Here is a 12,528-nt window from a genome sequence, read left to right on the forward strand (position 1 = left end):
GTTGTTACACAGGTGGAGAGACCGATAACTGTGGATCACACTCAAGAATTGTTCCAGTCTCTTTATCACTTTTTCAGCAAGACAGGACTCCACCCTTTAGAATAAGCACACAGGCATGAATGGGCACTTAATGAGGCCTAAATGAAATGCTGAGGCAAAGTGCAACTCAAATATACTTGCACAAACACAGACGTTCTGTACAACACGTTTAAGATCTTTATACATTTCTAATACTGACCACATGTTTGTGGGGATGGAGAACGGCTAAAGAGTTCATTATGAACAAACAATCATTCTGTACTAAAATGATATTCACACTTCCTGTTCCTGTTGATGATGGCATGCTGCACAAGTGTTTGTAGCCTGCTAGCCTGCTTAGCATTGCTTATTCTTATACGTTCGTCGATTTATCCTTTGTCATTTTACTGTGTTTCGGGTTTTTCCGCTTTTCTACTGTTTCATCTGTGTGTATTTTACCTGTTGCTGCTGGCACCTAGCTCGAGTCTGTGTTTGTAGCCTTCTAGCTTTTTTAGCATCCCTTATCTATCTTTTTTCAGGTTTTAATCTTTAACATCTGCCATTTTTCAGCACGCATCTGGTTTTCCCTCACATTATTCTCTTAACACGATTCAACTGTGCGCATTTTCTGCGTGCATCCATTTTCTATTTTTATCGCGAATAAACTGCATGCATTTTACAGCGCGCACCCATTTTTCTCCTCTGTGTTACACGGATTATTGCTTTGATCTCAAAACACCGCTTATCAAGAACAACCATAACAAACAATTGTGTGAGGGATTCACATCGATCTCAAACCCTCACTGCTCAGCAACAACAAACAACAACAACAACAATCAATTGCGGTAAGTCATGGCATCCGCTCATGTTATTTCTTCCTGCATTGCATGTCACATGTTTACAATAGCTTCTTCCATCAGCAGTGAGGGATTCACATGTGATAAATGTAAGGAATTAGTCAGGCTGACGGAGAAGTTTAATGAGTTAGAGACACGCATCCGAACGCTAGCGGAGGTCTGTGAGAAAGAGAAGCCGGTAGATAGTGTTTCGGATGCAGGCAGTACAGAGAGCAACACACACACACACACACACACACACTTTGGTTCCGACTGTTGAGCCCCCGCAGCAGGGCGTTTGGGTGACGTACTCGCTTGGCAGCATACTCGCTCAGCAAAGCGACACCACACTCCCGTTCCTGTTAGGGTTTCCAATCAATTCTTCCCACTCAGTGATGCACCCACTGAGAATTATGTTGAAAGAGCCCTTGTTATTGGTGATTCTTTTGTAAGGAACATGGAAATAGAGACTCCAGCCACTACTGTTAAATGCATTTCGGGTACCAGAGCGTCTGACATCAGATCAAATTTACAAGTGCTGGCTAATGTTAAATGTAGATTTTCTAAAATTGTTATTCATGTCTGCACTAATGATGTCCGGCTTCACCAGTCGGAAATCACTAGAGATAATGTTAAAGAGTTGTGTGAATTTGCAAAAATGATGTCAGACACTGTAATATGCTCTGGCCACCTCCATGCTCATCGTGGAGATGAGGTTTATAGTAGATTAGTGTCACTGAATGGCTGGAAGTCTGAGTGGTGTCTGGAGAATAGCATAGGAATTATAGACAATTGGAAGAGTTTTTGGGGTAGACCTGACCTGCTAAAGAGAGACGGACTCCATCCCTCCAGGGAAGGCGTCACTCTCCTCTCTAGTAATTTGGCTCATAGTCTTAATGATAATAGTATTTGATTAACTGGGGGCCAGGTCAGGAAGAATACAAACTGGTTAATCCGAATGTCTGCTAGCTGCCTTGAGATGTCACACAGGTAACATAAAATACAACACATAGAGACTGTATCACCTAGATATCACATATAGACTGTGTCTGTTCCCCGAACTACCAAACACAAAACTCTCACTAAATCATTTAGAAAAAAATTGATTAAGGTCGAACTTGAACAAACAAAAAATTAAAGATAAACATCATATGAAGGTATGGCTACTAAACATTAGATCTCTTTCTACCAAAGCACTAATTGTAAATTAAATTATTACAGATCATAGTTTGGATGTGCTCTGTTTAACTGAAACCTGGCTTAAACCGAATGAATATATTAGTTTAAATGAATCTACTCCCCCAGGTTATTGTTATAAACATGAGCCTCGTCTGAAGGGTCGAGGGAAGTGTTGCTACAATTTACAGTGAAGTTTTTGGTGTTACTCAGAGGACAGGATATAAATGTAAGTCTTTTGAACTAGTAATTCTTAATTTGACACTGTCAGATATAAATAAAAAAACTCTGTCCTCTTTTACCCTTGCTACAGTATATAGATCACCCAGTCCTTATTCTGAATTTGTAAATTTTTTATCAGATCTTATAGTTACTGTAGATAGAGCTTTAAATGTTTGTGACTTCAACATTCACATAGATAATTAATGACACATTGGGATTAGCATTAATTGATAATTTCAACTCTCTTGGAGTCAGACAAAATGTAACAGGACCAACTCATCGCCATAAATCATACACTAGATTTAATTCTATCATATGGAGTTGATGTTGATACTATAGAAATTCTGGCGCAGAGCGATGACATCTCGGATCATTACCTCATCTCTTGTATGCTGCAATCAGCTAATGTTACTCGATCTACACCACGCTATCATTCAGGTAGAAATATTCTTTCGACCACTAAAGATAGCATCACTAATAATCTTCCAGATCTATCTCATACACTCAGTAAACTCCAAAGCCTAGAAGAACTTGATGAAATAACAAAAAATATAAATACAGTCATCTCTAACACACTTGATAGTGTCGCCCCCATTCGATTAAAGAAAAAAGCCCAAAGTACAATGATCACACTCATGCTCTCAAGAGAGCAGCTCGGAAAATGGAGTGCAAGTGGAAGAATACAAGTTTAGAGGTATTTCGCGGTGCATGTAACGATAGTGTCTGTAGCTACAGACAGGCACTAAAAGCTGCCAGGTCAGCATATTTTAGCAAACTCATTGAAAATAACCACAACAATCCTAGGCGTTTATTCAGTACTGTGGCTAAATTGGTTATGAATAAAGCCTCAACAGAACCAGATATTCCGTCGCAGCACAAGAGTTATGACTTCATGAATTTCTTTACTGATAAAATTGAAATAATCAGAAATAAAATTGGAATTATGCAATCATATGTCACATTACCTCAGAAAACAGTGTCTCATAATTTTCCTCATGTGCAACTTCAATCCTTCGCTGTCATAGGTCATGAAGAGCTAACAAAACTTATCGAAACATCAAAAGCCACAACATGTATGTTAGATCCAATACCAACCAAGCTCTTAAAAGAGGTATTCCCTGTAATCTCAGAACCTCTTCTTAATATAATTAACTCCTCGCTATCCTTACGACAACTTTAAAATGGCAGTTATCAAACCGCTTATTAAGAAGCCACAACTTGATCCTGGAGAACTGGCTAATTATAGACTGATTTCAAATTTCCCGTTTATGTCCAAAATACTAGAAAAGGTAGTATCCTCCCAAATATGTTCATTTCTACAGAGAAATAGTATATATGAACAATTTCAGTCAGGATTTAGGCCTCATCACAGTACAGAGACTGCAATTATCAGAGTTACAAATGACTTGCTCTTATCATCTGATCGCAGCTACATTTCACTTCTAGTGCTTTTAGATCTTAGTACTGCATTCGACACGATAGATCACGACATTCTCTTGAATAGGCTAGAGAATTATGTTGGCATTGGTGGAGTTGCATTAGCATGGTTTAGGTCCTATTTAGCAGACCGCTACCACTTTGTCTATGTAAATGAGGAATTGTCGAACCAAACAAAAGTAAAGTATGGAGTGTCACAGGGATCAGTTTTAGGGCCTCTGCTTTTCTCCTTGTATATGCTTCCCCTGGGAGATATTATCAGGAATCGTGGAATAAGTTTCCACTGTTATGCCGACGATACCCAACTTTATATTTCTTCAAAACCTGATGAGATTTCACAATTCTCCAAATTAGCAGTGTATCAATGAAATAAAGGATTGGATGGCCAGAAATTGCCTTCTACTCAATTCTGACAAAACAGAGGTACTAATTATTGTAATGCATTCCTGGGAGGATGTCCAGCAAGATCAATAAATAAACTTAAATTGGTTCAAAATGCAGCAGCCAGAGTGCTGAATAGAACCAAGAAATATGATCATATTAGCCCCATTTTGTCGTTACACTGGCTACCTGTTAAATTTTGTATTAATTTAAAAATTCTGTTAACTACATACAAAGCTTTGAATGGTCTAGCTCCGCAGTACTTAAGTGACCTTCTACCACGCTATATTCCATCACGTTCATTACAATCGCAAAATTCTGGCCTGTTAATAGTTCCTAGAATATCAAAATCCACAAAAGGAGGTAGATCCTTTTCATATTTGGCTCTTAAACTATGGAATAGTCTCCCTAACACTGTTCGAGATGCAGACACACTCACTCAGTTTAAGTCTAGACTAAAGACTTATCTATTTAGCCTTCAACTCACAAATAGGCTACTTTATTTAAGTCTGCCGGAACCAGAAACATTGATCATGATCTATAACTCTGCAATTGAATGGCATCTATGCTAATATTATTCTATTTGTTTCCTTGTCTTAACCTCGGGGCTCCTATCCTGAGGTCACCAGAACTGGCTGGATCCAGCTCCATTCCTGCTTCGTGTCGCTGAGTGATGATGACTAATAGCAGCCGGTGCCAGCCAAACATCACTTCAGTCTATTACGATGGACTTCAGAGGATGAACTGATGCCAACTCCAACCATAAGACATGGGATACTTCATATGCCCTTGCCTGAACCTTGGACTTAGGATAGACCTCACCGAAATTACCAGCCAGGTTGAACTGCGATGCACCTCACTGATCTCTGCCTACATCACCTCGGTCTAATGATGGACTACACTCTTGAAATGGAATACATAGACTATCAATTAATTGCCAACAAAACACTTTATCAGCCAACTAACAAGGACAATTGCATCTATGTGAACTTCTGCAGTTAATCCAGGATGGACATTAGTCATTAATCTTACAGTTCATACAAAATCTTTTTTAAACACTGACCCTTAACACTTACTTATGTTAATAATTTTAAACCATGACTTGCACTATACATAAGTAATATTGGCATTATATTCATGGTGTTAGCCAGAGGAGAACTGCCCCCCACAGTGAGCCTGGTTTCTCCCAAGGTTATTTTTCTCCAATAACCAACATCTTATGGAGTTTTGTGTTCCTTGCCACAGTCACCTTCGGCTTGCTCACTGGGGTTATAAATACAATTATTATTTAATTACTTATTTTTAAACACAATTCACAATCATATATTATCAAACTACACAATGATGACTCTTAAGACATTATAGATATTACAGTTTCATTTTCTGTTAATGCATGATCTTCTGTAAAGCTGCTTTGAAACGATGTGTGTTGTGAAAGGTGCTATACAAATAAAAATGACTTGACTAAAATTAACCACCTTAGTCTTTGTCATTGCAGTTATCCTTAAACATTCAGTAATCTCTTTCCATTTAAAAGACAATGATTTGTCAATATACTCATAACACATTCCACCTTCACATTCTGTACACTACCAATCTATTCAGTCATATTGAAGACAAACAGTACATGTGAAGTCCTGTTTATTCTCGGAATAGCGCCTGTACATCAGGCTGTGCTTATGGTGGGTCTCCTGGTGCAAGCCAGAAAATGTGTCCAAGTCCATCAATATTTATGTTTTTGTCCGTTCAGGTAATAAATCTGCACGTGCCCACTGTATGTATAAACGTCCCTCACCTCTGTCCAGAAGCATCCGTGTAGCTTTGCACACAAGGAACATTGAGAGAGACAAATTGTCTGAAAGGTCATATGTTCTATTTGTACTGGTCGACTACCAAGTTACTGACAAGCACAAGAGTGCATGTTATCCATAAAACTGAGAGCATTCTTACATAAGAACCTTTGAGGAAATATCCATAAAGTTTGGTATGGGAGATGTTGTAGAGTTGTCAGATTACAGCTCTGCACTTCTGTAAATGTCAAATCAGCAGTAGCATCCATCCTCGGTAATGACTGGTCCATCTACAGGTGTATTTGGATATTTGTGCTCTTTAACCATTAAATAAAGGCAAGTGTCTTCAGTTTTCCAACAGTTCATGACAAAGCTTTTGGATGGACATTGCCATTTCATGTTGTGGAGGTGTGTGCATGTTAGCCTAGAGCATTGGTTCTCAATCCTGGTCCCAAAGAATGCACATTTTGGATGTCTCCCTTATATAACATCTGATGCCAACTCATCAACTAATTAGTAGAGGCTCCAAGGCCTGAACTGGGTCAAGTCTAGAAGGGAACCCTCGATTTGCAAAAACTCTCGCAAAAGTTGCATGCAACATTCAAACACTGTTTATTGTGTTTATTTGGATTCCCAGAGGAACCATACCTATCAAATAAAGGAGACATCCATTCTAAAATGTGCAATGATGTCCCCCAACCCTGCTAAAAATCCTGCATTTCTGGTCAACAGCTTAAGTTGTGTTTTGTGTGCTGGTCAGGGCTGCTTCTCATTTCCTAAATTGTGCATCCTCGTTTCCTCACAACTCCGTCCTCAAGCCCGTGACCAGGAAACCGATCGAAGTCCGCCATCATGAAGTATGTATCAATTCTCTAAATGCACTGCAAGGAGGCAAGGGCAGAGGATGGCGAAAGCTTCCCGAGGATGCTTGAGCGAGGAAACACAGGAGCATCCTATGCGGAAGACTTTTTGGTCGAAGCGCCTGATGCACGTATTAATTCTCCTCCCCCTTTACATCTGACACAATAGTTTTAATTCATGTATCACCTTTGCAGTTTAAATAAACCATAATTGGCAAATACTTCAACAATGCATCTTGAATTATTTGTATTTATTACGAATTAATTTATAAATAAAGTTGTCAGTAACATAACAGCAAGCGGGCCAAGGTACTGCAGCTGCGCTAAAATGCACTCTGAAGTGACGCGCAAGGGAGCAGGACATTTCATTTTACAAATCCGTCTTGCTTTGATTCCTCCGTCCTCATTTCCTTTACTTGGATCCTTTCCTCATTTCCTAAGAGGGTGGAGCTAGGAAGCGAGGAAAGGAAACAAGGAAAGGAAACGAGGATGCAGTTTTACAAATGAGAAGCACCTCTGGTGTGCTGGTGACCCTACCAGGCTTTTTAATTAGCTTGATCAGCTTCACCTGAAAGACCATGCAGGTCAACCAACTTCACCAGCTGGGTTTTGCTGGTGAAAAACATGGCTATGCTGGTCCACCAGCTAGATCAGCACCAAACCAGCACTAACCAGCATTAACCAGCTTAGACCAGCATGGGAACTGCAGGGAAGACCAGGACTGAGAAACACAGGCCTAGAGTGAAAAGCTTTTCACAGTATGATGAAGGTATGAAGCTGGTGAAGATGTCAAGGACCTGGGATGTTCCTTGTAATTTCCCTGAACCCTGACCTCTTCTTAAGGTCACAACCTGTGTGTGATGGTTGCCTCTGATAGAGGGTAACCAAAGCACCTGAAAAAAGCATGGGGTGTAGCTGCTTCTCTGAACCTGAAGAAGGACTTTGTTCATAAAACTAGACTTCGGAGGTCACCACAGAGAAAGTTTATTTTTCTTGTAAACTTTAAGGATGTCTGTCACAACTTTGTGTCTTGCAGTGCTTGAGTTGAGCCAGAACTGGCACTTTTTACCCAACCCAGGCAGCAACAGTCACATGTGGATTGACTAGCACCAGTTTCAAAATAAAATATGGCCAACAATGTAGACTTACAATATAGCTCACAGTAGCACAGTAGAGATATGTTTTCACAGCCCTAATGCTAGCGTTGATGTGTTGCAATTCAAGGCAATGTGATCAGGTCTTCCAGATCTTCTAAACAGCGCAATGTTTAGTACATTGTAAATGGGATTCATAATAGCCATGCCCTTTGTGTCTACCCAGTGATGAAACTTTCTCTCTTAAGGTTTGGGCCTGGTAGTCTTTGGGGCTTCATGTTATTTGGTCCCAGTTAGCCATTAGTTTGTGTGGAGCAATTTTGTTTCAATAGATCTCTTCATTCTTTCAGAAGAAGTGAAGAGAAGAAAGAGAGAAGGACAAAATTAGGGGAGACGAAGTCCAACTACCTCCTCCTTTCATTAGGACACCCTTCACACCTGACTTAGAGTCTGGCCCTGCTTTCATCCCTATGTAAAGGGCAATTCTTTAACATTAAAAAAGGACCATTGGACCTAAATAGTTAGACCAGTGCGGTCAGAATAACTGAGGTTTGACTCAAGAAGACCACAATCTCTAGGGCGATGTTTTCTTGGTCATGGGATTCTTGTTTTTCATCGTTAGGGTGGGTGAGTGGTTTGTGTGAAGCCAAGCGTTTTGCCAGTCTGGTCGACCATTACAAACACTCCTCCGCCATTGCAATAAATCCTGCAGAGTGGCCCGCTGATCTCCACATCCATGCGAACTCTGGATCACCTAAGAAAAAGACAGTAGTTTTTAGCATTGCGCACAATTGATGTATCTACAATATTTACCACATTTTTCAATTATGAAGACATGCACAGTATTCCAATGATTCATATTGTAATTCCACATAATTCTGATCTCAACAGAGCAAAATAATAATCAAAAAGAAACAGCACAGAGAAAGGAATGGACAATACAGTCTCATGAGAATTCGTAAGAATAGTACAAGATGGAGAATTTGTAAGAAGTCCTTTGACTTTGTTTGTACAAAAACGTAGGACTTGTACAGAAAGCAATCACATATGCTTCCCCTGTCTCCTTCAAAACCCTCAAATTTCCTTTCTTATGTCGTACACGAAACATATTTATCAATAACAATAATGCTCACAAGTTAAAATTCTGGTTAGGTTTAGGTACGGTTTTAGGTATTATGACTGGGTTTGGGATAGGGGTTAAAGTTACAGAATACATAATGAACATGCATTCTGAACCCAGAAGTTTCACTTTCTTCTGTCATATACAACAGGGTTTTTTACATTTCTATCATAGTTATGTTCAGAGTCTGGGTAAGGTGTTGCACTTAATGGCTAGGTTTAAGTATGGGTTTTGGGTTAGGGATTAAAATTAGGAAAAAATATCACAAACATGCATTCGAAACGGAAGTTTAGCTTTCTTACTTCGTACACAACAGTGTTTTTTCAATACTATAATGGTTAGGTTTAGGGTCTGGGAAAGGTTTTAAACTTCATTGCTAGGTTTACCTTTGCTTCGACACTTAGTTAAAAAAAATAAATAAATAAAAAAATAAAAAACAAGAACATGTGGGAAGCATATTTTATTGATTAGTGTGTAAGTCATATATTTTAGTATGACCAAAGTCATAGGATTTCTTACAAATTTGCCATCTCTTATTATTCTTACAAATTTGTATGAGATCAGGTTGGAATGAAATGTGTCTAGCTTTTAGTGTTTGGTGAAGTGGTGGCAAAAAAACAACAACAATTGTGTTAAAAAACCAATGTAAGTTTCAAGACTCCAAATAATAATAATAATAAAAATAAATAAAAAAACACTATAAAAGAACCATACAAGTAGGCTTTAATTATATGTGCTATATTCAAAGTCTTCTGAAGCCATACAATAAATTCACACTAAGAACAGACTGAAATTTATGTCTTAATTCACTGAAAATCATATGGACCATATGCATGAAAGACTCAACCAGCAACCCTACCGCATGCACAAACACAAAACTCACCCATGGGCGACTCTCATCCATCTCACAAAAGTGATCAATACACAGATAAATCAATGCATCCCAATCATCTGCAGCTGGTAAATACCACAAATGGAAGAGGACCTCCTGCTGTGCCTCTGATCCATTCATGACAATTGAGGGGAAGTCACATGGCTTCAGATTGGTCAGAAAGAAAACCCCCTGTTCATTTGTTCTCTGTTTCTAACAGGACTCCCAGCTAAGTCACATGGCATAAAGCCAGTTAAAGCATAAATTTAGTGCTAAACGGCTGTAGAGATTGTGGTTTGTTATTATAGGTGAAGTTATTAATATGATCCTTACAGTATGTACAAATGAATTTTTTACTTTACATAGAAATGCAGCTTAGGAAGTAAAAATCTGGGCTGTTAAAATAAAGATTGTTGTGTAAAACCATAAGAGTCATGCATTAAGTGAAGAGCTGCTGGGAACCCCGATTTAACCTATCACTCCAGGGACTGTCCCAGTTGTAAGTGTACTGTACATAGCTTTGGATATGAAAATATCAGCTACAAAATAAATAATAGAAATTCGATTTTTACATTTAATGAAGAAAATGTGAGTGGTGCTTGCCTGCGCAACACATGCCGCCACGATGCAAGGGTGTTGTGTGCTGTTGCAAGGGCATTGCTATGTGGTTGCTAGGGTGTTGTGGGTAGTTGCTAAAGCATTGATAGGTGGTTACTAAGATACTGTGGATTGTTGCTAGGTCCAAATCAAAAGAGTCCACCTCAAGTCCATACAATGTTCTAGTTTCTAGACATCTATGATCCCTCTTTTAATGTAAGTCTAAGAATTTTTTTTTTTAACGCCTTAAACATACATTAAACATACCTTCCCTGAACAATCTGCATGATTCGTATCATTCATGTCCATATGTGGAATGATGTGGTACAAGTTTTATGCCAATGTGTAATCCCTAACAACTAACTATGAGCAATAGTTAAAGTAATCCTTGCTTTAGCAAAAATCACTAAAGAGCTCTTCACTGTTTGAATAAGAGAGAGAGTAGAAGTGAAGGACTGGGGAAAAAAGTAATAATAATGCTAAGAGTCCAAATGACAGTATCTAATCTGTTTGATGTGCTAGTTTCATGACAGTTCCCCAAACCCCTCATGTCATAACTAGGGGAATCTCTTGTTTGCAAAGGCTTTAGGATTTTTACAGTAGTAAATCATGCTAGAACTGCTTTATCTTTGAGGATTAAATCTGATTAAAGCTGATAATCTTTTTGTTCGCTGCACGAGGATAACATTGAAGAAGATACAGGGGCCGATCATACAGTAGAAACAGTTCTTGAACCATATCAGATGACGTAATGGGAAACTCCGGACATCACTGAGAGGGAAGTCATCCAGGAAAATTGTGTGAGTGCAGTAGTGATGTTACAGTAGAGCATTTTCTAGGAATCCAGGCTATCTAGAGAGAGAAACCAGGAAACAGAGACATGCAGACATGCGCACACACACACACACACACAGAGTACTCGAAAGCCTGATTCATAATTTAAATCTATCTGTCAGGCTCTCAGTCTCTCAGTCAACAAAACCCTTGCAGAGCAGAAAAATTAAGATGGCACAGTGTGTACCCAACAGAACAAATCAAACACACACACACACATGTTGGTGCGGATAACCTTATGAGGACTCTCCATAGACATAATGATTTTTATACTGTACAGACTACAGATTCTATCCCCTAACCCTAACCCTACCCCTAAACCTAACCCTCACAAAAAACATTCTGCATTTTTACATTTTCAAGCGATCTGAATTATGGGGACACTAGAAATGTCCTCATAAACCACATTTATAGCATAATACCCTTGTAATTACCAGTTTGTAACCTAAAAAAAGTCCTTGTAAACCACCCAACCCCACCCCCCCCCACCATACACACATTTGTTTTTTATTATGACAGGGAACTAATGATTTTTACTATCCCCTAACTCTAAATCTAACTCTCAAACAAATCTTTTTAGCACTTTAAAATTTTCTTTAGGACATTATTTATAAACCGTATGTTTATAAACTTGTTACATGATGACAGATTTCAGGTTTTACAACTATATAAATGGAGATGTACTACGGACATCTGTTGTTTTTTAACATAAAACTAATTATAATGACAGCAGACTAACCATAACTCACACCCTAACCCTAACAGAAAACGTTTTGCGTTTAAAACCATTCAAAAAATTATTTACTCATAAAGCCTTTTTCGAATTGAGACAAACGTCAAATTGTAGCAAAGTAAACCCAGACACGCAGTCCCTCACCCAATCACACACACTCATTAAGACCAAGCATGATGTCCATGTCAATCAGTGCATTCACACCTGTAATGCTATCTGGCCAGTACACAAAGTGATCCACAAAGCATCTGGATCATGTGTGGCTGTTCATTTTCAAGCAAAAAGACCATTATGTTTAACCTTGCATTATTCATGGGCATCATCAAAAGGGCACACATGCACTTTTAGAGATGTGGATACGGACAGGCAGGCTACATGAACACTTAGTCTAAATTTAGCCCAGCCTTATTAAAAAGAATCAGGAACATCCAGTTATCTGACAATAAATTGAGAGAATAATCAGAATTTGTCCCCCAATGTTTTGGCAATTAAGATAAGTACAATATGTTCTCTGGAAATGCTCTAATGAGGAGATCAGTTTGAGGCTTAGCAATCAAAC

General features: G+C 38.8%; 1 protein-coding gene across 1 annotated transcript in view; it reads right to left on the reverse strand.

Annotated features, from left to right (window-relative positions):
- Positions 1 to 4,848: 4,848 nt before the first annotated feature.
- LOC127448609 (unconventional myosin-XVI-like) overlaps positions 4,849 to 12,528 on the reverse strand; it is a 311,203-nt gene continuing 303,523 nt past the window's right edge. Inside the window, exon 35 of the mRNA XM_051711276.1 lies at positions 4,849 to 8,568. Within this exon, the coding sequence (XP_051567236.1) occupies positions 8,389 to 8,568 (180 nt within the window). The 3' untranslated portion in view covers positions 4,849 to 8,388. The remainder of the gene's footprint in view (positions 8,569 to 12,528) is intronic.

Source organism: Myxocyprinus asiaticus, chromosome 11 (genome assembly GCF_019703515.2).
Source record: "Myxocyprinus asiaticus isolate MX2 ecotype Aquarium Trade chromosome 11, UBuf_Myxa_2, whole genome shotgun sequence".
Lineage (NCBI taxonomy): Eukaryota > Metazoa > Chordata > Actinopteri > Cypriniformes > Catostomidae > Myxocyprinus > Myxocyprinus asiaticus.